The following is a 24672-nucleotide window of genomic DNA, read 5'->3' as shown; positions in this document are numbered from 1 at the left end:
CTTTTATGAAACATTGCCCCCCCCCAACTCTTCTCAAGGATCAATGCTTCTTCTGTGCTCTCAAACATTACATTCATGCCTATACTTCACAATATGCCTGTATGTTCCATGGTTATGCCTACCAGCCTGCGTCTTCATCTCACATCCCAATGTCCAGTACAACCCCTGAAACCAGGAAGATAACTTAATTTTCTCCATTTCTCCTAATAAATAACTTTGAAACACTTCATACATTGATTCCCTTGATGCTTTCCTTTGAATTACTTGGTAAACCATTAAGGTTTTTTTTTTTTTGAACCCATGTTTCATTGGAAAAACATAATGTTTAGGCATTTGTCCTTAGCATATGGAGCCCAGAAACATCCTCTGGGATACCAAGCTGTGCCTCATGCCACAAAAACCACTTCAGAGGAGCAGAACATGGGTCAGGTTTGCTTATACCATTTCCCTTTTTTCATGGTTTTGAAAGCTGGAATGTGCAGCTGATGGTACAAGGGTAGGAGCATACTCTGCATCTGCACTGACCAGTATAGTTGCCACTTGGCAAAGATGTTATTCAAAGTCAAATTAATTAAAGTTAAAATTAAAAAATTCAGGTCTTCAGTTACACACTGCCAGTGTCCAATGCACATCTGTGACTACCATACTGGATAGGGCAGAGAACACTCCAATCCACCACAGAAAGTTCTATTGCACAGCATTGTTCTAGAAACACTGACATTAGCTGTCCTGTTGCCACTTCTAAAATAAGTTTCCTTAGTTCCAATTTTGGTTACAGTTGTATTTGTTCACCAGCTCGTGGTGGTGGTGGAGGTTGTGATATTATTCCTCACTCATGAGTATTTCCTGGTCACAAAACTCTTTATTTTTAGTATTGATTAGTTTGTAGCACTGACAGAATCATTTGTTATTCTTACATATTGGATTCACGCAGCCTAATTTGCATCTTTGGGCTTCTTTTTATGAATAAAACTATCTTTTTCATGTGAACCAGTTTAAAGGCAATTACAGGTATTCAGGAGAATCACAATGTTCTGTAGAGCTAGCTGGGCTTGAGAGGCATCATTTGTTTCTAAGTTCATGGATTTTTATGTCAATATTGTGATCCAGTTAGTATTCCAGGCAATACATGAAAACACTGGGCTTTGATGCAACCTCACTAGACTCAAGTGCATCTGTACTGAATGAGTTGTTCAGAAGCCCAAAGATTTAACTAAAAGTCAATGGATGTATCTACATGTAATTTTGAGAAAAATTTGTGACTTCTCTTGAATCATACTTCTAGATATAGGCTCCATCCTTGGTCCCATCTAGTCCAGCACTAATGTTCATTCCTGCTCATGCTCATGTACAGGCTGGGTGGAAAAGCCAGGTAGACCATCTTCCCTATAGCTCTACTGTAGAAAGAGAATTACACAAAGGAGGAAAGGCTTACACCACTCACTCCACGTCAGGACAAGTATAACAACTAGATATTGAGAATTCCAGCACTATCAAAGAGAAAGCAAATACTGAAATAGATTTATTGTGAAGTTCCAAAGTCAGAACAAACTGATGTTTCTTGAAAATCCACAATTCATTTTGAAGACCTGAATGACCCCAAATTATTTTCCTTAAGGTAAGTGTCCTATGATGTCATGAAAGACTCATTCCTACCAGTTTGACAGCACTAAAATGTCTGTGGTCCTTTTAAAAACGAATTGATTTCACATTTCACACTCACCACTGAAATGAAATCTTGTTTTGGAGACGCTACTATTTCTGTGAAAATAATCACAAAGCTTTGCTTTCTAGGTCATGGGGTATGCCTTTTTGTCATCCAGAGTTTATCACTGCTGATGATTCTTGGGGGAACAGCTCAGCTGACTGGGAAGGAGGATCCCTGCTGAGCAAAGACTTGGCTGGCTCCTCTGGATCTGCCTCCCATGAGAAAGGGGAGCTTCTGGACAGTGCTCACATCAGGTCTCATCTTTCAAAGCTGAGGTAGGGAGATTGGGAGTGCTAGCACTGGCACAAGGTGATGGTTGTACAGAGCATCCCACTTATCTGGGACTGGGCTGTGGTAAAGGGTGTCTCACCCTCACTACATCCTTTCCAAGTGACAGAGTGAAGATGATGGGAAAGAGTTTTCATATTTGTCCAGATTGTACTTTTTCTGGAAGATTATTTTTTCTCCAGGCCTTGGAAGAAATGTAAGGTGACACTGCTAATCAGTATGGATTTGTGAGGGTATAAGACAGACCAATTACAAACCTAAATGACTAACATCCTACACTCCTTCCTGTTTGTGTTTCAGAGGTCTTCATGACCATGAGATTTGCAGATGGAATTAGTTCACTTCAGCAGTCTTCATGGTGTTTTAAAAGCTGATATGATCCCTTGAAGTTAGTGATAAAGCATGTTATTAAAAAGGTTGGGCACATCCTTCAGGAAACTGTTGTTGGGCCGGTGTGAGCTGGGAACCTGAGACTGCACATGTGTGAGGAAAGAAGTTGGTGGTAGTAGTGGTAAAAGGCTGTGCTTGTGTTATCTGTAGGAGGTCTTAGGTGTGCATGTGTGTGGTAGAGCTGAGGCTCCAGCCATTGCAGGAGCACTTTTACTCTCCCTGTTTTGTCTGCTGGGCTTCCATAGGTACATTTATTTAAAGGAAAGCTTCTGTTGAGAGCAACATGTTTGAAAGTGGCATCTCCAGGGACAGAATAAGGCCTGAGGACCAAGATCACCAGGTCCTCATTCCAGATATGCTCTGAGGTAGCTGAGGGACCAGTAGAGCCAGATACCTCTGTGCAACTGTCCGCTTTACACCTTGTCTCCTTTACTATTCAGCCGTGTGTGGGCCTCTGCTAAGATGGTCTGTGGGAAAGCTCATTGTTAGGTGAGATAGTGCCTACTATGTAGCTGTCAGATACTAGTGTCATTATTTGTCCATATTAGGGGAACTGTCTTTTCTGAAACTGTTTGAAGGACTGATTAGAAGTGTACCTATCTATATGTCCAAAGTGCACCTTGTCTGTTCCTGGAGAGGCCCATTCTCAATTGTCCTATTGACCCTCCCAGCAAACTTGAGAGGTAGGTGAAGGAAAGAAGTTAAGAGAGATTAAGGATTTTGCCCAGGATCATGCAGCTTGTAAGCCAAGGTGGGTAGGCAATGATGTGACCCCACATCTACCACCTGAGATGTCATTTACTAGTATGCTCCCCAGTCATGTATTGCTTTTTCATGATAACTGGTCTCAGCTGTCTGCATAGATATGGCAAATATTTGGCCATAGAATCTGCTATGAAATTATGTGAATTGTGTGAAAGTGTGTGAATAGGGATCTGGCCCCATGGGCTACCAGGATGGTTAGCCCTGACATTGTTAACATCTTTCCTCAACTGATTGGTTCACAGCTCCAGAGGATGCGAGGTTCTCTAACTGTCCTGCACCATGGAAAAATTAAACTTTACATTCTATAGTTGCTCTATGTTCTAGGATTCACAGAATAGTTGCATTGAGCTTTCCACTGAACTAAAAATCTTAGTGCCATTCTTTTTTAACAGGTCTAAAAAATACCATGTATGATCATTAAAGAAACTTGTAAAACATATTTTGGGTTGTCAGCTCTGCTGTATATGTCAGTTATGTAGAAAAAACTGTATTTAGAATAAATTAATGCCTTTTTCTTTAAAAAAGAAGTATTTTGATTCCCATTTATTACTATTTTTAATTTAAATATAGTTGACATACAATGTTACATTAATTTCAGATCTACAACACAGTGTTTCAGCAACCATCTATGACATCCTACCCTCACCATAAGCATAGCTACCATCTGTCACCATGCAGCGCCCTTAAAATACCACTGACTATATTTCCTATGCTGTACTTTTTATACCGGCGTTTTGTCCATTCTATAACTGGAAGACTGTATCTTCTACTCCCCTTCACCCCTTTTGCCCATCCCTCTACCTCCCTACCCCCTGGCAACCATTTGTATTTATAGGCATAAGTCTGGTTTTTGTTTATTCATTTGTTTTGTTTTTCAGATTTCATATATGAGTGAAATCAAATGGTATTTCTCTTTCTCTGTTTGACTTATTTCACTTAGCCTAATATCTTCTAGGTCCATCCATGTTGTCATCCATGTTGTCACTGATGGCAAGATCTTGTCTTTTTTATGGATGAGTAACATTCTATTCTATGTAAATATAAATAAAAATACAAATACACATACAACACATATTCTCCATCCATCCAACTGTTGAAGGACACTTGGGTTGCTTCCATATCTCGGCTCTTGTAAATAATGCTACAATAAACATAAGGGTGCCTATATCTTTTTAATTAATGTTTTTGTGCTCTTTGGGCAAATGCCCAGTAGTGAAATTATTGCATCATATGGTATTTCTATTTTTATTTTTTTGAGGAATCTCCATACTGTTTTCCACAATGGCTGCATCAATTTACATTTCCACCAATAGTGCACAAGGGTTCCTTTCTCTCCACATCCTTACCAACACTTCTTATTTCTTGTCTTTTTGATTTTTGCCATTCTGACAGGTGGAAAATGATATCTCAGTGTGGTTTTGATTTGCATTTCCCTGATGATTATGATATTGAGCATCTTTTCATGTGCATGCTGGCCATCTTTATGCCTTCTTTGGAGAAATGTCTATTCAGGTCCTCTGCCCATTTTAAAATTGTGTGTGTGTGTGTGTGTGTGTGTGTGTGTGTGTGTGTGTGTTGAGTTAAATAAGTTCTTCATATATTTTGGATATTAATCCCTTATCAGATATATCATTAGCTAAGTTTTTTTCCCTTTCAGTATGTTGCTTTTTGTTTTGTTGGTGTTTTCCTTCACTGTGCAGAAGCTTTTTAGTTTGATGTAGTCCCAGTAGTTTATTTTTGCTTCTGTTTCACTTACCTTAGGAGACACATCTAGAAAAATGTTGCTATGGCTAATGTCAAAGAAATAACTGCCTATATTCTCTTCTAGGAGTTTTAGGGTTTCAGGTTCACATTAAGATCTTTAATCCATTTTGAGCTTATTTTTGTATATAGTGTTATAAAGCAGTCCAGTTTCATTCTTTTCCATGTAGCTGTACAGTTTTTCCACCACCGTTTATTGAAGAGACTGTCTTTTATATATATATATATATATATATATATATATATATATATATATATATTTTAATGTTTTTTATTTATTTGTAGGAGAGAGAGAGAGAGAGACAGCGTGAGCAGGGGAGGGTCAGAGAGAGAGGGAGTCACAGACTGAAACAGGCTCCAGGCTCTGAGCTGGCGGTCAGCACAGAACCCGATGCGGGGCCGAACCCACGAACCGCGAGATCATGACCTAAGTGAAAGTCGGACGCTTAACGGACTAAGCCACCCAGGCACCCCGAGACTGTCTTATCCCTATTGTATAATCTTGCTTCTTTGTCACAGATTAATTGACCATGAGAGTGTGGGTTTATTTCTGGAGTCTCCATTCTGTTTCATTGATCTATGTGTCTTTTTTTGTGCCAGTACTATGCTGTTTTGATTACTATAGCTTTGTAGTATATCTTGACATCTGGGATTGTGATATCTCCAGTTTTGCTATCCATTTAAAAAAGAGTTGTTGAGAGACTCTTGAATGCTGAGAACAAACTGAGGACTGATGGGTGTGGGGGGGAGGGGGGAGATGGGCATGGAGGAGGGCACTTGTGGGGATGAACACTGGGTGTTATATGGAAACCAACTTGACAATAAACTATCTGTAAAAAAAAAAAAGAGTTGTTGAATTTGGAAGTCTGAAATGATTATTCATTAAATCTAAGAGAATGCAAATGAAAAAATTCATAGACTTTTTGCATTCTACAAACATGTGGCAAGCACAGGCTATGTACCAGCACACTTCTACATACAGGGACAGAGTACAAATACCCTAGAACCTACTCTTGAAAGCCGGCCAGTGGGAGAGAACACCTCAGGGTTGGGCAGTGATAGTGTCATTAGAAGATAGGATCCAGTGGACCTGGGGATCTGATATGAACAGAGATGGGACTGGAAGGACTGCAAAGGGTTGGGGAGACTCAGGTTTGCCTAGGCCCTGAGAACCACAGGTAAAAAGATATAATGGTGACTGAGCCAGGACACTGTCAGGAGATCTCAGAGAGGGCCAAGAGCATGGCCTGATTATTAAATTATCTCTGAAGAAATTCTTTTTTTTTTTTTTTTACAAATAGTTTATTGTCAAATTAGTTTCCACATAACACCCAGTGCTCATCCCCACAAGTGTCCTCCTCCATGCCCATCCCCCCTCCCCCCCACATCCATCAGTCCTCAGTTTTTGTCAGCATTCAAGAGTCTCTCATGGTTTGCCTCTCTCCCTTTCCCCCACCATTTCCCCCCTTCTTCTCCCCCTCATTCCTCAGTTAAGTTCCTCCTAATCCTCCTATACGTGCAAACATATGATATTTGTCTGAAGAAATTCTTAAAAGACTCTGTTAGTACAACCAGTAACAGGACTGCAGTTCCTTTTTTTTAATTATTTGGTTATGACTTAGGGTTTTTTTTTAAACATTTATTTATTTATTTTGAGAGAAGCAGTGATAGCACAAGTTGAGGAGGGGCAGAGAGAGAGGAGAGAGGATCCCACGCAGGCCCCACACTGCTATCGCAGAGCCTGACATGGGGCTAAAACTACAAAACTGTGAGATCATAACCTGAGCTGAAATCAATAGTCAGACACTTAACTGACTAAGCCACTCAGGTGCCCCTCAGTCTGTGTTTTTATATTTTATATTGATGATCAAATCTACATTCCCTCTTTCCAGAAAACTTAGGTGAATATAATTGATAAATATGAATCTGAGAGCCCAGATAAAGCTTGTTTCTAGGAAACTCAGCCTTTCAAAATGCGAGCAAAGAACCTCCAAATGTGAATTTTAGCATCTCCAGCTAGAAACATATGCAAGCACTTGACGTTAACTTTGCTCTCCACTATAATTTTCACCAAGCTGCTTTTCATGAAGCCGTATATTTACAGGTCAGCAGTGTCTTACTTCATACCATATTATGGAAATAATTTCCAATATGTGCTTTGATATTGATATAACCGAAAGCTTCAGAGAGATGTCTGAGGTTTGGCAGTCTGGACAGAAGCAAATAGGACTCTGTTGGTGTGACGTGGGGCCTACTTTTTCTCTTACAGGCGCTGTATACAGTGGCTGAAGGTCGCAAGCCTGTTTGTCTTTGTGGTGGTGTGCTCTGTGAGTACTCTGATGGGTTATCACAGCCCGTGGGTGTCATGGGCTGGGTAGCAAGACACCTGAGGTATGGGGCTCACACTTTCTTTGGAGGAGATACTGGGATAGTGGGCTGAGGTTGGTGAGGGAGGCCTCCCTTTAGCAATGCTCACCTACTGTGAACCACATGTGATGCAACAGAAGACCTTGGGACTTGGCTTTGCTCTGTAGAAGGCAGTTAGCTTGCTTCCTGGGTCTAACTTTCCACCTCAAAGTGGTGTACCAATTCTTTTTTCAACCACATGTAGTAAAACTATTTGTATTGGAACATGTCTAGAACCATGGGTGGCCACAAGAATGTTTTGTGTCCCTTTGAGATGGTGCTCTAGGCCTCTATTCAACTGGGCTGCCCTGTTGTGAGGGACTGAAGGTCCCTATTTGCCCTTTTCCTGGAGGGTTCTTCAATTCCACTTGCCCATGCATTCCCAGGGAGGTCGGTAGAGCCATGGTTCTGGAGGTGACCTGAATGTGCACTCTGATATGAGGAGTCAGCTCTCTTTATGTGGTGTGTATCCTGATGTGGTACTAGCTGGAATCACATTGCAGGTGCTCAAAATTTTTTGCTGAATGAGTGTAAGATTCTTTGTGCCCAGGTGTGCATATCTGTAGTGTACACATGTGTGTGTATATGCCTGGGTGTGTGTGTGTACATGCGTGTGTGAGGTCCTCTGTGTCTAGCTGTGTGTTTGTGTGTCTATATGCCAGTGTGGGACATGTAGGTCATTTGTGGTCTGTGATGATTTTGAGATCATGTCTGTGCTTGGGGCCTTAATTCTGGGAGTATATCAATTTTCAGCATTGGCATAAGATGGTTTGTATGCACCATTGTTGGGAGACTCCACTGGGTGGTTGGTGAATGCTGCTGTGATAGCATGTGATATCGTGAGCAAGGATAGAATTTGTAAATGGTATTTTCATGACTGTGCAATGTGGACTCCAGGATGTGTGTGGCATGGCTCTTCTATGTAGGCAGCCTGTGGTTAAGACTCATGCTGAATGGTACATGACTGGAAACTGCACATGACCCATCTGTCTGTGAATACGTGGTTTTCATTATCTGTATCTTTGTGCGTGAGTATTGCGGATCTGTGTATGTGTGCAGGATTGTGCATGAGAAGAGTCTTCTCAATGTGACATACAGAGGGCAATGTTGCATCTTGAGCAGCAAGGGTGATGCATGAAGCCAATACTAGCTAATTGAATACCTGCAACTGTTTAAGAACCCATAGGGAGGGGAGCATTGGCCCAGAGAAAGGAAATATATGCATGAAACAAGAAACAATACATTGAACTTTGAAAACGTCATGATTTTACTTTTTTGGCTACCAGTTTACCTCTTTACTTTCTATTCACATAATTGTGTGGTTCTGAATCTCCAGCTGTTTATCAAAGCATGCTGGGGAGGGCAGTGGGGTTTCCAAGGAAGAGGTAGGGTACGCCAAATCTCCCCTGATTTCCTGAAGTTTGACCTGAGTACATTGTCTAGTCTTCAGCCTTCTTCTGTGAGATGAAGTTTTGGTGATCTGAGAAATTTGTTTTGAATTTCTGTAGCATGTCATCTTATGATCACTTCAGTGTACTTTCTAATGAGGTATAACATGCTCTGAAAATTCCACAAAAACATACTTTTTTAAAATTTAAAAAAAATTTAAATTTTTATAGTTTATTGTCAAGTTGGTTTCTATATAACACCCAGTGCTCATCCGAACAAATGCCCTCCTCCATGCCCATGACCCCCCTTCCCCTCACTCCCACCCCCAGCAGTCCTAAGTTCTCAGCATTCAAGAGTCTCTCATGGTTTGCCTTCCTCCCTCTCCCCAACTATTTTCCTCCTTCTCCTCCCCCATGGTCCTCTGTTAAGTTTCTTCTGTTCCACTTATAAGTGAAAACATATGGCATCTCTCTTTCTCTGCCTGACTTATTTCGCTCAGCATAACACCCCAGAGTTCCATCCATGTAGCTACACATGGCCAGATATCATTCTTTCTCATTGCCATGTAGTATTCCGTTGTATAGATAAACCACATCTTGATCCATTCATCAGCTGATTGACACTTAGGCTCTTTCCATGATTTGGCTATTGTTGAAAGTGCTGCTATGAACATTGGAGTACATGTGCCCCTATGCATCAGCACTCCTGTATCCCTTGAGTAAATTCCTAGCAGTGCTATTGCTGGATCATAGGGGAGTTCTATTGTTATTTTCCTGAGGAAACTCCACACTGTTTTCCAGAGAGACTGCACCAGTTTCCATTCCCACCAACAGTGTAGGAGTGTGCCTGTTTCTCCACATCCTCACCAGCATCTATAGTCTCCTGATTTGTTATTTTAGCCACTGTGACTGGCGTGAGGTGGTATCTCAGTGTGGTTTTGATTTGTATTTCCCTGACGATGAGTTATGCTGAGCATCACACAAACACATTTTAACCACCACATGGATTGTGTTCCCTTTCCTCCGGTATGGGAAAACCATGTTTACCTACCTCTGATGACAATTTTGTGGCTGGGTGGTTAATCCTTAAAATCAACAAATATCAATAATTAAGATCCATTATAGTGGAAAATAGTATAATGAATCAGAATTTTATATTTTAATATCTAAGAACTATTTAGAGTGAGCTGGTGAATGTTGGATACATCAATCAACATCATTATCATACCCATATTTTCAACTTTTGTCAAAATTATTTAAATCCTATTGTTCTGCTATAAATTTATCATTAAATGTTTCTGATTGTTACAGATTTTATTCAGCCTGTATCCAGATCAAGGAAAATTCTGGCAGTTGTTGGCTGTGTCACCCCTGGAAAGCTACTGTATCCAGTCTGTACACTGCAAAGGATAGTTGTCCATGGTTGAGATTCACAGAGACACCAGAGAACTATTACAACTATTGCTGAAGGTCACAACACAGTTGATCACTGTTTTTCCCATGATTATTTTGTTCCTTTAGGACATTAAACATTTTTTTAAGTTCTTTTTTTTTTTTCTTTTTTGAGAGAGAGTAAGCAAGAGCTGGAATAGGCAGGGGAAGGGGAGAGAACCAGAAGCAGGCTCTGTACACTGTCAGCATGGAGGCTGATGTGGGGCTCAGTCTCATGAACTATAAGACCATGACCTAAGTGGAAATCAAGAGTCTGCTGCTTAACCGATTGAGCCATCCAGGTGCCCCTTACTCCAGGACATGCGACGAAACATGAGGCCAGAACAGAAGAGGAGGGAAGCATTAGTGAGACTGTGATGGGTGGTTGGTGGCCAGGTTCCCCCTAGGGGGACGATGACAGTGAACTGGCACAATCCAGTTAGACCCTGGCTCCCCTCGGCTCTTGGATACTCTGATTTGTGGCCTGTCCCCATTTCCTTTCACATTTCAGCTTGGGTGGTTTCTAATGACCTATATTTTTATTTTTATTTTATTTTATTTTTTATTTTTTTAGAGAGCGTATGTGAGCAGGGAGGGGCAGAGGAGAGAGAATCATAAGCAGGCTTTGCACTCAGTGTGGATCCCAATGCAGGGCTTAATCTCATGATTGTGAGATCATGACCTGAGCCAAAATCAGGAGTCAGACATTCAACTGATTGTGCCACCCAGGTGCCTCTCTACTGACCTATCTTTAAGTTAATTGGTTCTTTTCTTTGGCTGTGTCATCTGGACTTGACGACTGCTTCATTTCTTTATACTATGTTTTCTCTTGCCTTTTTGTAGGCCTCATAGTTTGTCACTAAAAGCCAGATGTGTTGTATAGGACAGTAGATATAGAGTGTGTTAGTCAACTTAGACTGCCCTAACAAAATACCACAGCCTGGGAGCAACAGACATTTATTAGTCATAGTTCTGGAGGCTGAACGTCCAAAGTCAAGGTGTTGGCCAATTTGATTTCTGGTGAGGGCTCTCTTTTTGGCTGGTGGATGGCTGCCTTCCTACTATGTCCTCACAGGGCCTTTCCTGTGTGTGTGTGTGTGTGTGTGTGTGTGTGTGTGTACATGGAGGGAAAGAGCATTCCCTGGTGGCTGTTCTTATAAGGACACAATCCTTTCAGATCAGGGCCCCACCCTATGACTTCACTGAACTTCAATTACTTCCTTTGAGGCCCCATCTCTGGATATAGCCACACTGGAGGTCAGGACTTCAATATATGAATTTGGCAGGTGAGACATAAGATTCAGTCCATAGCACTGTGGGATTTAGTTGGGGGTCTGATCCAGTCAGAGGTCGGCTATGTTGCAGTGTGTGGTTGCCATGGTAACGTCTAGTATCCCAGACACTTGGAATTGCTCAGCTTCTCTCCAGCTGTCTGCTAGACTATGCAAAGTTCCTACTTCTCTGACAAGGGTAGAGCTACCTTCCCTTCTTACCCACCATTCCCATCTGCTGGGGTGCCCTTAGGCTACCAAATTTGATGTGTTTCCCCCTGAAATTAAGGCTTCTTCACAAGTCTCCTCAATCTCTCCATCTTCCATGTGAGCACCTGCTAGAGTTCCTGGAACAAAACCCTGTAAGAAGATGCTCACACCCCTATTTTGTAGTTCCCAGGGCCTCCCTACTCTCATGCTAGCCCACACATGACCTTGAGCTGTTTAAAATTTTTCTGATTTAATCTTGCCTGCTTCTGTATGTTGTGGTGACACCTGTCTAAGGGAAGCAATGCTTCACCCTGTTCCTCCCTGTGGTCACCTGTCTTACTCTAGATTTCAAGTTAAGTGTTTGTGATGCATCATTATTATTATCTTATTATTGACAGAATAAGTCATTAACATTTGTTCCCTATTTTCTGGTTGTGAGAGTGGGAGTGGTGTGTTTCTAGCTCTCTATGTATCCCAACTGAAACTGGAAGTCCAGAGCCCAGACTCTCTCTTAGAATGGACATTGGGATTAGGATATTGAAGCATGAAGTCCCCTAAAGCTCCCTGTCCTACTTAGAGCAGTAGGGTTAGTTGTGGGTCCTGGGGGAGGAAGCATCTTGGAAAGCAAGCAGGGGAAGAGAAGAGGGCAAGGAGGAGGAGAAAGGAGTAGGAAGGAAGATGAAGCAGGTGGAAGAGGAGAGTGGTAGAGGAAGAGAGCACCAGAGGAGGAGGGAGAAGAGGAGGCAGCTGCATCCAGTTCAAGTATTTCTGATTATTACCTTTTATCTTCTGATTATTGTCTTTTAAAAGTTATTAATTCATGCATAGAACTAAATGGAAAGATTTTTTCTCTAGTATCTTCAGTTGATAAGCTGGGTGAACTGAAATTTTAGGAAATTGGATAGTTTTCCTTGCAATCACCAGTAGGCTATCATATATTATTGTTTCTTCTAGCTCTTCTAGAACCCCAGAACATCCTCTTACTCAGCTGAGCCACTCTTCACCTACAGGGTACCAGCAACATTCCAGAAAGACGTGGCACTTAAGGCCTTCAGGTGAACTCGTGAGATGGTTCTGGTGGGTAGTGCATGGTGTATCCCTGCCCTTTAATAAATGAGAGCACTCATCTGTATCTGCTCTCAAGACAGGGTATCTCTGATGTCTATCTGAGAACTTAAGTCTTTGTATTTGCTTCACCCCTTTAAAATTGTGTCTGAGCTTTAAATAAAGATGTATGCCCCTGTGAGAGAACTGGAGAGCTCTGTGATTTTGATGAGCTTTGTTTCTCATTCATATGCCTTACCTCTATATCATCTCTATGGGTTAAAGAAAACTCTAAGATGTCCTCCTGCTCTCCTCAGCTCCTCCTGGAGCCTTCTCAAAGCAAAGTGTGAAGCCTGGCTTCATGATGTCCCTAGGAGATGGATGCTGCCTTCCCTTCTTGAGACCTCACTATAGGTGATCATAACCTGTTGCTCAGGCTGACCCAAGATCTTGGACTGAGAGTCTGGATACTGTCCAGAAATAGTCTTCAGTGAGAAACAGACAGGAAAGGGGAAATATTTTGGAGAAACTGGGTTATTACTGTACTGTGGCAACTCCTATATTCTTTACTAACCTTAGCAGTTAGTAGAAATCATAAGTAAGCATTAAGTTAAGATAATAACAGGATAAAATCAGATAACAACAAATAAGAGTCCTCTATTCATCCCACCAAGAACTGTACTTTGCCACTCTTATTCTATAGCATGGTACACAGTCTTCCTTCAAAGCAGCCCAAGTACACTAGGCCTTGCCTTGGACTTGCATGAGCCTCGGCTTATCCTGGTAGCTAGGAGGCAAAAATGATTTTTCTTGGCAGCAAGAGTGCCTGGGGAGGTCTCTCTCCTGTTCTCTGAGCAGCATATATATTTGGGTGAAGAGAGAAAGAGAAGTGAAAGGGATCAAGAGAGCTGTGTGAGATGGTAGGGGTGCTGCAGAGTGGCTCTTATATGTTTAGTGACACTTGTTAAGGATGGCAAGTTGGACTTATTCAGAAGCCTAGTGAGAGTTGTAGAGACCACTGCAGTGAGGTAGAGAGATTGAATTTGAAAATTGGGACTTTATTTATTTTTTTTTTTTACAAATAGTTTATTGTCAAATTAGTTTCTACATAACACTCAGTGCTCATCCCCAAAGTGCCCTCCTTCATGCCCATCCCCCCCTCCCCCCCACATCCATCAGTCCTCAGTTTTTGTCAGCATTCAAGAGTCTCTCATGGTTTGCCTCTCTCCCTTTCCCCCACCATTTCCGCCCTTCTTCTCCCCCTTGGTCCTCCGTCAAGTTCCTCCTAATCCTCCTATACGTGCAAACATATGGTATTTGTCCTTCTCTGCCTGACTTATTTCGCTCAGCATAACACCCTCAAGGTCCATCCATGTTGCTACACATGGCCAGATTTCATTGTTTCTCATTGCCATGTAGTATTCCATGGTATAGATAAACCACATCTTCTTGATCCATTCGTCTGTTGATGGACACTTAGGCTCTTTCCATGTTTTAGCTATTGTGGAGAGTGCTGCTATGAACATTGGGGTACATGTGCTCCTATGCCTCAGCATTTCTGTATCCCTTGGGTAAATTCCTAGCAGTGCTATTGCTGGGAAAATTGGGACTTTAAAGCTAAGGAACAGAGTGGGGGGTAGTGGATGAGAAACTACTAAGAGGAAACATCAGGGGTGAGAGGAGACTCTGGCCAAACTGACCTCACTGGATTCTTGCTGAAGGCAGGCCAGAGTGATCAGACATCAATTAGGGGATGGTGGGGAATGAGGAACCTGATCAGATATTGAGTGTGATCAGATATGGAGAATGGAGATTCTGACTAAGTTAACCTACCAGTATTTTTGCTAAAACTGGACAATGCAGAGGTGAACACAGAAGTCCCAAAGTCAGGGCTTCATCATGTGCGTTCAAAGACACATGACTAAAGTTTCGTCAAATAGAGACTGTCAATCATTAACCTTTATGAAGGCTAGTTTAAGCTTCCCATAGGCTCCTCAGAAAACACAGTAGATTTCCCATATGTTTCTGGAAACTCACAGACCTTCTCCCAGGACTCTAGGCTGAGAAATTGCTGTGGGTGTGTGTGAAAGGAAAGATCAGAGGTCAGAGGCCCCCCTGAAAGGCCTCCAGAGAGCCAATTGCTGCTGGTATCTACAAAAGGTGGGGGCAGACTGGGGAAAAGCTAACTTGTATACCAGAGTTTGGACCTTTGAAGGTGATTCTCAGCAAAGGGGTGTTATTGTGCAGGTCTGAGTCAGGAAGTGATTCTGGCCTGGTTTTGAAAGTCAGTAGTGGTCTCATCGTTCTCATGAGTGAAGAACCCCATTGTTCTTCCTTGTTGACTTCTGGACAGACCCCTGGATGGACCAAGCTGGGTGAGAGGCCTGGATGACAGACACTAGGGGTGTGTGTTTTAGTGGGAAGTGCTCTTGGAGAAAGCCCCAATATGCATTAACTGGAGAATAAGAAAGCTACCTTTTCCCCTATGAGATTTTCTTTGTAACAATCAGGCTTTGTCACCTCAGTAATTGAAGGGGTTATTTTAGAAGCTTTATGAAACAGAAAGTGGCTGTGATTGCAGGCATCTGAGGTTCTTTGTTCCTGAATTGTTCTCTGTGCTTATTATGGGAGAGACATGTTCAAGGCTCCCAGGTCATTAGGTGAATAATAGTCAGCAAGACAGGTTGTATATATGCAGGTTAATTAGGCTTGTTCACTGGCCTTCCTCCTTGTTTCTCTCTCCCTATTCCTCTTTCCTTCCATTCTATTCTTTTTCTTTGTTTCTTGACATATGGTCCATTTTCTATCATACTCTTCATAGTAGCCCTGGGCTCCCAAAGTGCATAAAGGAAACACTATACACATTAAAGGATTTTGTCCCCTTCTGTTCTTACTCTCTTATATCCTAAACTCCTTATACTTATCATGATTATGTTGTCCAATATAGTATCCACTAGCCACTAGTGCCTCTTTAAATTTAAATTTATGTTAGTGAAGGAAATAACATTAAAGTTTTACTACCTCATTCACACCAGCCACATTCCAAGTGCATAATAGTCAAATGTGATTCATGGCTAGCATATGAGACAGCATTGATATAAAACATTTCTATCACCATATAGAACTTGATTGGTCAGTACCACTCTAGAAATTAAGAGCAATCATTCATCCATTTGGTCCCAAATGCTGGAGAAAATACATTGGCACTAGATAGGTTTATTTTTAAATTAAAAATTTTATTTATTTATTTTTTTAAGAAAGGAAATCTGTAATAGGCAAAGTTTTCTCTTTTTTTCTTTTTTTTTAAATGTTTTATTCGTTTCTAAGAGAGAGAGAGAGACAGCGTGAGCAGGGGAGGGTCAGAGAGAGAGGGAGTCACAGACTCTGAAACAGGCTCCAGGCTCCGAGCTGGCAGCCAGCACAGAGCCCGACGTGGGGCTCGAACCCACGAACCGCGAGATCATGACCTAAGCGAAAGTCGGATGCTTAACCGACTAAGCCACCCAGGCGCCCCCTAAATTAAAAAAATTTTAAATGTTTATTCATTTTTGAGAGAGACAGAGACAGAGCATGAGTGGGAGCAGAGAAGGAGGGAGACACAGAATCCAAAGCAGGCTCCAGGCTCTAAGCTGTCAGCACAAAGCTTGATGCAGGGCTCAAACCCACAAACTGCAAGATCATGACCTGAGCTGAAGTTGAATGCCTAACTGACTGAGCCACCCAGGCACCCCTGGATAGATTTATTTATTTTTTTTTTCAATTCAATAGAATTTTATTTTATTTTTTTTCATTTTTTACAAATAGTTTATTGTCAAGTTGGTTTCCATATAACACCCAGTGCTCATCCCCACAAGTGCCCTCCTCCAGGCACATCTCCCCTCTCCTCCCCCCACACCCATCAGTCCTCAGTTTGTTCTCTGTATTCAAGAGTCTTTCATGGTTTGCCTCTCTCCCTCTCCCCCACTATTTCCCCCCTTCTTCTCTCCCATGATCCTCCGTTAAGTTCCTCCTAATCCTCCTATACGTGCATGGATAGATTTATTTTTAATGAATTAATCAATCTTAAAAGTTTCATACTTTATCAAATGACACTGCTCCCATTTTTATCATGAAGATGTGTCCAAAGGGGCCCCACTTTCTTACCTCAGTTCAACTAAGCAAAAGCTGTGTCAAAGAAAAATTGCATAAGGTAAACAGTAAGGAAGACTTTATTTAAGACTATTGGCAATGGAGGAGAGATTGAACTCAACTCCAAAAACAACAGGGGAAGCTAGGAATCTACAGTAGGGTGAGGGTGAGGATGGAAAATTACCAACGGGAACTTGGTTGGATATCAGGAGTGAAGGGATTCTCAGTAAAATGGGCTCACCAGGCCAAGGTTGAGGACTAATCAAGAAGAGGGCTCAGCGGAGCCTGACTTGGTAGAGGAGGAAGTCCTGGCCAGTGTCAACTGATCCTGGTATTTGACAGGTTCTATAGCAAATTTAAGGATAAGCCCAAGAGGACTCTATAGTTTAGGCAGAAATTAAGGCCTCCCTTCAGGCTGTTGTGGATTTGTTCCATGCCCAGCAACAGCACATTGCCTGTTGTTTAGAAATGCTTTGTTCATGTGTCTTTCCCCCCACCACACATAGGTATCTAAGACAGCTGCCCACACTGTGACAACCAGAGCATAGTCAATGGCCACACTCAGAGGAACAAGAAGAAGATTATTAACCAGGAACTTAGTGGAGGAAGGTATTGGCGCGGGGGGAGGCTCACAGAGTGGGAAGAAGCTTCATGGAAAGCATGTCAAGTTAGGTCTTGAAAAATGGCTTTGATTTGGGTAATGGGAAAGGCAGGAGATTTTTAGATGCAGTCAGAGGAAGGATGCAATTTCTCTCTAACTTCTCCATGCCCCACCTGGCAGGGACTCTGGCCTAGGTATGGAGGAGTTCAAGGATGAGGCTATAAACAGATATTTATTTTACTAATAAACATCAGTAAATGTTTATTTTAATAAACTAATGTTTATTAGTAAAATAAATATACTTGTTGGGGCATCTAATGTGGTGAGAACTAAATTAGTCTCCAGAGAAGCAGAGAAATGAATAAGATGCAGTTACTTCTCTTGAGGGGTGAGACCAGTTGGGGAGAGAAATCTAAAACAAACTGCATTATGGTATGAGTCCAATATACAAAAGATCCACTGGAGTCATAGATTACAAGCAAAGATTTTAGAAGATAAGAGCTTGAGTGAGATCTCAAAAGATGGTAGAAGTTCTTCAGATTTGGAAAAGGCATTTGAAGCAAAGGCAGGATACTATGTGTTAGGAGAATGGCAGATGGTTCAACATGGCTGCAAGGCAAGGATCAAAGCTGCCTGCAGGGGTGAGGCTCGATTAGAGGCTCCTGTTTTCTGGGGTCTGGAAGTCACAGTTGACACCAGAGCATCTCAGTGGGCATTGAATCCTAAGTGCATGGTCGGCATGTAGAAAGAGAAAAGGAAGGGTGGAAGTACATGTTGTACTGTGTCTATGTGATTTTGTGTGCACTCCATATAGTTAGTTAATCACATGGTTGTGGGTGTTATATGGTTGTCTCCCAAGAGGTCATGAGATGCCCCTCCACCCCCAGGTTTTTGTTCATTTATTTCTTAGTACGCAATAGATGCTCCACAAACATTCATTAAATGAGGGAGAAGCTACTGCATTTCCAATATTAGCCTCTAGGTGGTGCTGTTCCATCTCCTGGGTTTCTGCAAGGGCTCTAGAATCCTTTCTGAACTGAAATACAAGGACAGGAGTAATTTTGGTGTGGCAGAAGCAGCAGTGTCTCTTTGGACCTTTTCTTGGTATATCCTGTGTCATGTGTGACATGTTTTCCATTTGTCCTTGATGGAACCCAAGTAGCAGTATAGGTATGTGGAGAGGCTTTTCAGCCAAGTGTTGGGGACAGCTGCACATTTTGGGCTCTCTTATAGACAATAGTGCAGATAAAGCACTTTGCTTACCAGGAAATGTTTGTATAATAATTTTTCTAAACTAGTATATTTTGCTGGAGGAAATAGATAATGAAAAAGGATTAACCATTCACTGGCACTCAACACTCAATGCAAATCTTATTTACACTGTGGCAACAGTAAAGTTCTGCCTTTTCCCTAAGTCTGTTCCATAAGCCACCTGTTTCTTTTAAGGTTTTAAGGAAGAGTAAAGGAATTGTCTTCTGAATCCTCCTACAACCAGTGAGTGGCTGCTAAGATTTTTGAGACCTTATACAAAATATATGTTACATTTTTCCACCTACAGCAATTTTCTTTTCTGGATCAAAATAACTGGCCCAGTCTCTTTGTAGAATCCATGCCATGTCCCCAAAGACCTTGTAGCAGAGGCAAGAGTTGGCTCAGAGCAGGGAGAGAAGGGCTGAGTAGCACAGGCTCCTGTGTTTGTGCAATACCCAAATACAGGACATAAGTGCTAAGGGGCAAGCCTGCAGTGAGGAGTAAGTACCATGGGAATTACATTTTGTTATAACATGTTCCCCATGTTATGCCAATGGGAAAAGCCTCTCTTTCTTTTTTTAATTTTTTAATGTTTTATTTATTTCTGAGAGAGAGAGAGACTGTGTGAGCAGGGGAGAGTCAGAGAGAGAGAGAGGGAGATACAGAATCTGAAGCAGGCTCCAGGCTCCGAGCTGTCAGCACAGAGCCCTGTGCGGGGTTCAAACTCACAAACTGTGAGATCATGACCTGAGCCAAAGTCGGATGCTTACCTGACTGAGCCACCCAGGTGCCCCAAAACCTCTTTTTCTGATAATTCTTCCCTGACCAAGAGCCTTCACACACTTTGAGGTAATTTCTCTCCTGTCACTTATTTAGCTGACTTCAGAATTCTTATTTTCAGGTTCTCTTTGTGATTTCTCATTCTACAAATAGAGACCTGGCACCTGAGGATTTGGGCATCAGTGTATCTGTTCAGTCATGCAGCCATCCTGTCTACTAGCTCACTGTGGGTCCAGGAACTTGGGCAGAAGTTTTATGTTGGCTGCAAAAGTAGAAGCAGAGATAATGGTAGGATGGGGAGACACCACCACTTAGAGGTTAAACCAGAGGATTTGAAACACACACAATCAAATGTTGCAAAACCAATACATATATCAGTAGTGAGGTGCTGAAGAGATAAGGAGTAGTCAATGGCTGCAGTACAGTTGGAGGAAATGGCCTGAATATGCATTTCTGTATGCACCTTCTAAGGACGGTGCTCACTGAGTGGGTGGGTGGGGGCACTTTAGGCCTCTCTCCCTTGCTTTGTGGTTCACCTTGACTTTGACTCAGCTTCCAACCTTACCAGCCATGCGGATTCCACACTGCTCCAGGTGGACTTGGCAGGGGCCCTGGTGGCCAGTGGCCCAAGTCGTACTGGGAGAGAAGAACATGTCGTGGTGGAGGTGACCCAGACCGATGTTTCAGGCTCCAGACGGCGGCGGCCACAGCAGGTTACACTTAAAATTTACTTAAAAGGAATTGTAGAAACTCACTCCATCTCTTCTTAAATTGATTTCCTTTTGAATGGATTTGATGGGAAGCCATAAGACAATGACACCATTCTTAGGCAAACCCTGTTTTTTGCTTTGTCTTCAAAATTTTCTTTCCTCCTTTTGTCTAAGACAATTATAAAACTCTTGTAATTTCAGTAAATCAGGCTTGTGAGGTTTTGTTTTTTTTTTTTTTTTCAAATAGTTTATTGTCAAATTAGTTTCCACATAACACTCAGTGCTCATCCCCACAAGTGTCCTCCTCCATGCCCATCCCCCTTCCCCCCCTCATCCATCAGTCCTCAGTTTTTGTCAGCATTCAAGAGTCTCTCATGGTTTGCCTCTCTCCCTTTCCCCCACCATTTCTGCCCTTTTTCTCCCCCTTATTCCTCCATCAAGTTCCTCCTAATCCTCCTATACGTGCAAACATATGATATTTTTTATTCAGATGACTTTACTGGGCAATTTCGGGAGATATTATATATTTGAAAGTAGTTTTCTGTTAAATCACAATGAAACTTGGGCCTTACCTCATAGTATAGAAGATACACCACAGTTCCTTTGGGTTTGTGGGCACTTAACCAAGTGGTTAAGACTTGCTTAATTTCCTAAACCTTCTGCTTCTAAACTGATAGGCTCTTGTACTTAGTGTGTCTTAGACTGTCTTTAGCTTACATCCTTCGAAGACAAGAAAGGCCAGCAGTGGTGTTGTCACCATGGCCCATAACCCAGACAAGGCCTGACCCCTCTGTGCATCTTGACCCATACCCCAAGTCCTGATGACTCCCTGGAATTCTCATGGTGACTTGGGTATGAAGTTCATGGATTTTCCCTATTATAATCAACAGAAGGAAACCCTGCTCATGCACAATGCTGTGTCATCCAAAACGGAGCATCTGATGGATACCACACCCTTTTATTTTCCAGGGTCCACAGAGTAAAGGCCTCATTATGAATGAAGCTGCCATTTCATGAATGATGGTCTATGAAGCACCAGTGTTCTAAAGGGGTTGCCTTGGTCATGGTCTTAGGATGTAAACGTGGCCTCCTTTTGTGCAGTACACAGCCTGCTGACAAGGGCTTCTCAGTAAAGATGGGGTGGGAACACATCTGTCTGCTCTGTCTGTGAGTCTTCTGTGGAAGAATATGTGACCCTTTGCAGCCTGCTGACATAGCTGTCTTCCCATAGGGCTTTAGTGAGCTTCTTTGCTCCAGTGCCCACACAAAAATCCAGCTCAGAAACATGAGGAACACAAAAGTCTTTTACTACTGGGCTTTTTCTGATATACTCTTTCCAAATACTGAAGTGTTTTAAGAGAACTTATGAACTCTCATTCATGCTTTGACTAATTTCAGAGTTCCTATTTTCATTTACTTTATGATTTGTGGGCAGCAAGGCTCCTGTCCTCCCATTAAAGTTTCCCTAGTCCCTCAGCTGCCTCAGCCAGCTCCCACTTTCTGCTCATATCTGGTCCCCTCAGCTGTTTTCTCCACTATTCTGCTTGGGACAGGAACATGTAGGGTAATCCACAGCAAAGGAAGCCTCATCCTTGGATCCTGATTCTCATGGACTCCTGTGACATGGGTGTTGAGACTTTTCTGCCTTTAGTTTGCAAGTAGGAAGCAGTTGTAATTAAGCATTTTGCATGAGTTGCCTCAGAGGTTTCAGAAGATTCCAAGTCTCCCATAAAGTGCAGTGATTTCTTTTTCTCATAATAAATCATATTGACATCTGTACCTTCGTATCTTATATACTAATTGTGTATATGTACTTCTATATTTTCTTTTCTTAAAGCCCTTCATGTTGTAGAAATTTCCAGTTCCATACAACTTGAATATGCTCTAGTGTCAGAGATGTGGGAATTGTGTAAAAAGTCTTTGCTATTCCTCTTTTTCTCCTTATTCTAAACAAACACCTCCACTGAATAGCAGTGAATCCTAGGTGATGGTTCAAAGCTTTACTGTGATATTACATTTCAATTTTTATAGGTCACTCAGAATTGGACCGTATTTTTAAATCCGAGGAGAAGTGAGCGCTTGGTGGTGAGCAGGATCTTTGAGATACTGAGCAGGTGGGTGTCAGGTGATCAAAGATCTTAGGGGAAGGTCTTCTGAGACATGCTCACTTAAAAATTTTGACCTGCGGGACTTCAATTTTTGGCACAAATAGCCAGATCAGTTATGTGACTGGGAATGGATGCTCTAACCGGGGAGGCTGTGGACATGAGGAATATAGGAGGGCATTATAACCACAAGTGTCAGGAAATGAGGATTGATTTTCGGGTACATTTTGAAGCAAATGGTATTTTATAGTTGATGCTTTAGTTTCATTAATATTATGGGGGCGCCTGGGTGGCTCAGTTAGTAAGCATCCGACTTAGGCTCAGGTCATGATCTCGTGGTTCATGGGGTTGAGCCCCACATTGGGCTCTGTGCTGACAGCTCAGAGCCTGGAGCCTGTTTCAGATTCTGTGTCTTCCTCTCTCTCTGCCCCTCCCCCACACATGCTCTGTTTCTCTCTGTCTCAATAATAAAAACATCAAAAATTTTTAAAAAATATTATGAAGCTCTAGAATGGGGAATTCCAGGAAATTTTAGGATTCTTTCTTTCTTTCTTTCTTTTTAATATTTTTTAAATTTATTTCTAGGAGAGAGAGAGAGAGAGAGACAGCATGAGCAGGGAAGGGTCAGAGAGAGAGGGAGACACAGACTCTGAAACAGGCTCCAGGCTCTGAGCTGGCAGCCAGCACAGAGCCCGATGCGGGGCTCGAACCCATGAACCGCGAGATCATGACCTAAGCGAAAGTCGGACGCTTAACCGACTAAGCCACCCAGGCGCNCTTATGAGGGGCTTATAGGTACAAGGTCCCAGGTGAGATATATGTATATGCACATGCAGATATGATGAGGTCTCTTGCTTTCTAGAGAATTCAATGCATTTTCCAACCACTAGAAAGAATCATTTATTTATTTATTTATTTATTTATTTTAATATTTTTATTTATTTCTAGGAGAGAGAGAGACAGCGTGAGCAGGGGAGGGTCAGAAAGAGAGGGAGACACAGACTCTGAAACAGGCTCCAGGCTCTGAGCTGGCAGCCAGCACAGAGCCCGATGCGGGGCTCGAACCCATGAACCGCGAGATCATGACCTAAGCGAAAGTCGGACGCTTAACCGACTAAGCCACCCAGGCGCCCCTAGGATTCTTTCTTTTTCTTTAAATCCATTCCATTTTATGTCTGTTGGAGTTTGCTGGGCTTGTCATAACAAATACCACAGACTGCATAACTTAAAAATTAGAAATTTATTTCCTCAAGCTTTCAGCAGAGTTTGTCTTTTCAGAGGCCTCTCTCCTTGGCTTGTGGATGCCTTCTACTCCCAGTGTTTTTTACATGGTCTTTTCTGTGTGTGTGACCATCCCAATCCTTTCTTATAAGGAAACCAGTCATACTGGATTAGGGACCACACTAATGACCTCATTTTAACTTAATCCCCCCTATAAAGACTGTCTCCAAATATAGTCACGTTCTGAAGCATTGAGGGTTATGATATCAATGTCTGTATTTTGGGAGGATACAGTTTGGCTCACAACAGTTACTGATCAAACTTTTAGAAAAATGGTTTAATTTCACCATGCCACATAATGTTAATTATATGGATGCTTCTTGTTCCAGGTACTTTCCCCCATCATCTGACAAACTGTCTATATGTTCTCAGGTTACATGTGGCCCTTTTACAAATCACTCACATGTGAGAATGGTTGACTTTGCTATTTGTTAGCAGGTAAAGCAGTCCGTGTGTGATGAAGAGAAAGAGAAAATTAAGTGGCTAGAACCAATGTGAAAGTCTCTGCTCCTTGTTAATTGTTGGAGTGGCACCTGAGGCAGAGACTGCCAGATGGGAACTGATGTGCCTACATTAGATGGATCTGACCACAGGGAAGCTGTGTCTGCATCTCACACTACTCATATATGCCCTCAGAGCTCCTTGTCTGCCAGGTCAGGCATTAGGCTAAATCACTCTGAGATCAGTTTGGGCTCTCGTTATGGCCATGGATAACTTGTGTTGGGAAGGACGCCAAGGAAGCAAGCACTAATTGTTGACATAGGTTCTGGTTTCCCTTACCAGTGGTAATATCTTTGCTTCATTCTACAGAGATACTGTTTCTATCAGCATTCGAACCTCCCTCCAGCAGACCCAGGCTGTTCCTCTTATGATGGCTCATCAGTACCTCCGTGCAAGCATAGAAGCACAGGTGATCATTGCTGTGGTCATCCTTGCTGGGGTCTACATGCTGATTATATTTGAGGTAACTTTCATGTCAGCTCTCTTAGATTTATCTGTGCTCACAAGCAAGTGTCTTTCAACATGTGGGTGCTCTTGGATGGGCTCAGTTCTGCTTTTTTTTTTTTAAGTTTATTTATTTTGAGAGAGAGCATGAGCAGGGGAGGGAGAGAGAGACAAAAAGAGAGAGAAAGAGAAAGAGACAGAGAGACAGA

At 42.2% G+C, this 24672-nt stretch overlaps 1 protein-coding gene across 1 annotated transcript in view; it reads left to right on the top strand.

Moving 5' to 3' along the window:
* OCA2 (OCA2 melanosomal transmembrane protein) overlaps window positions 1–24672 on the top strand; it is a gene marked incomplete at its 3' end in the record, with an annotated part of 210733 nt that overhangs the window by 96442 nt on the left and 89619 nt on the right. The window contains exons 4-9 of the mRNA XM_039220235.1: window positions 1795–1983; window positions 7182–7239; window positions 10018–10090; window positions 19975–20135; window positions 22164–22246; window positions 24329–24482. Coding sequence (XP_039076166.1) covers window positions 1795–1983; window positions 7182–7239; window positions 10018–10090; window positions 19975–20135; window positions 22164–22246; window positions 24329–24482 — 718 coding nt within the window. The remainder of the gene's footprint in view (window positions 1–1794; window positions 1984–7181; window positions 7240–10017; window positions 10091–19974; window positions 20136–22163; window positions 22247–24328; window positions 24483–24672) is intronic.

This window comes from Hyaena hyaena, unplaced genomic scaffold (genome assembly GCF_003009895.1).
Source record: "Hyaena hyaena isolate Hyena2069 unplaced genomic scaffold, ASM300989v1 scaffold_892, whole genome shotgun sequence".
In the NCBI taxonomy this organism is placed as follows: Eukaryota; Metazoa; Chordata; class Mammalia; order Carnivora; family Hyaenidae; genus Hyaena; species Hyaena hyaena.
This window is presented reverse-complemented; position numbering and strand designations above follow the sequence as displayed.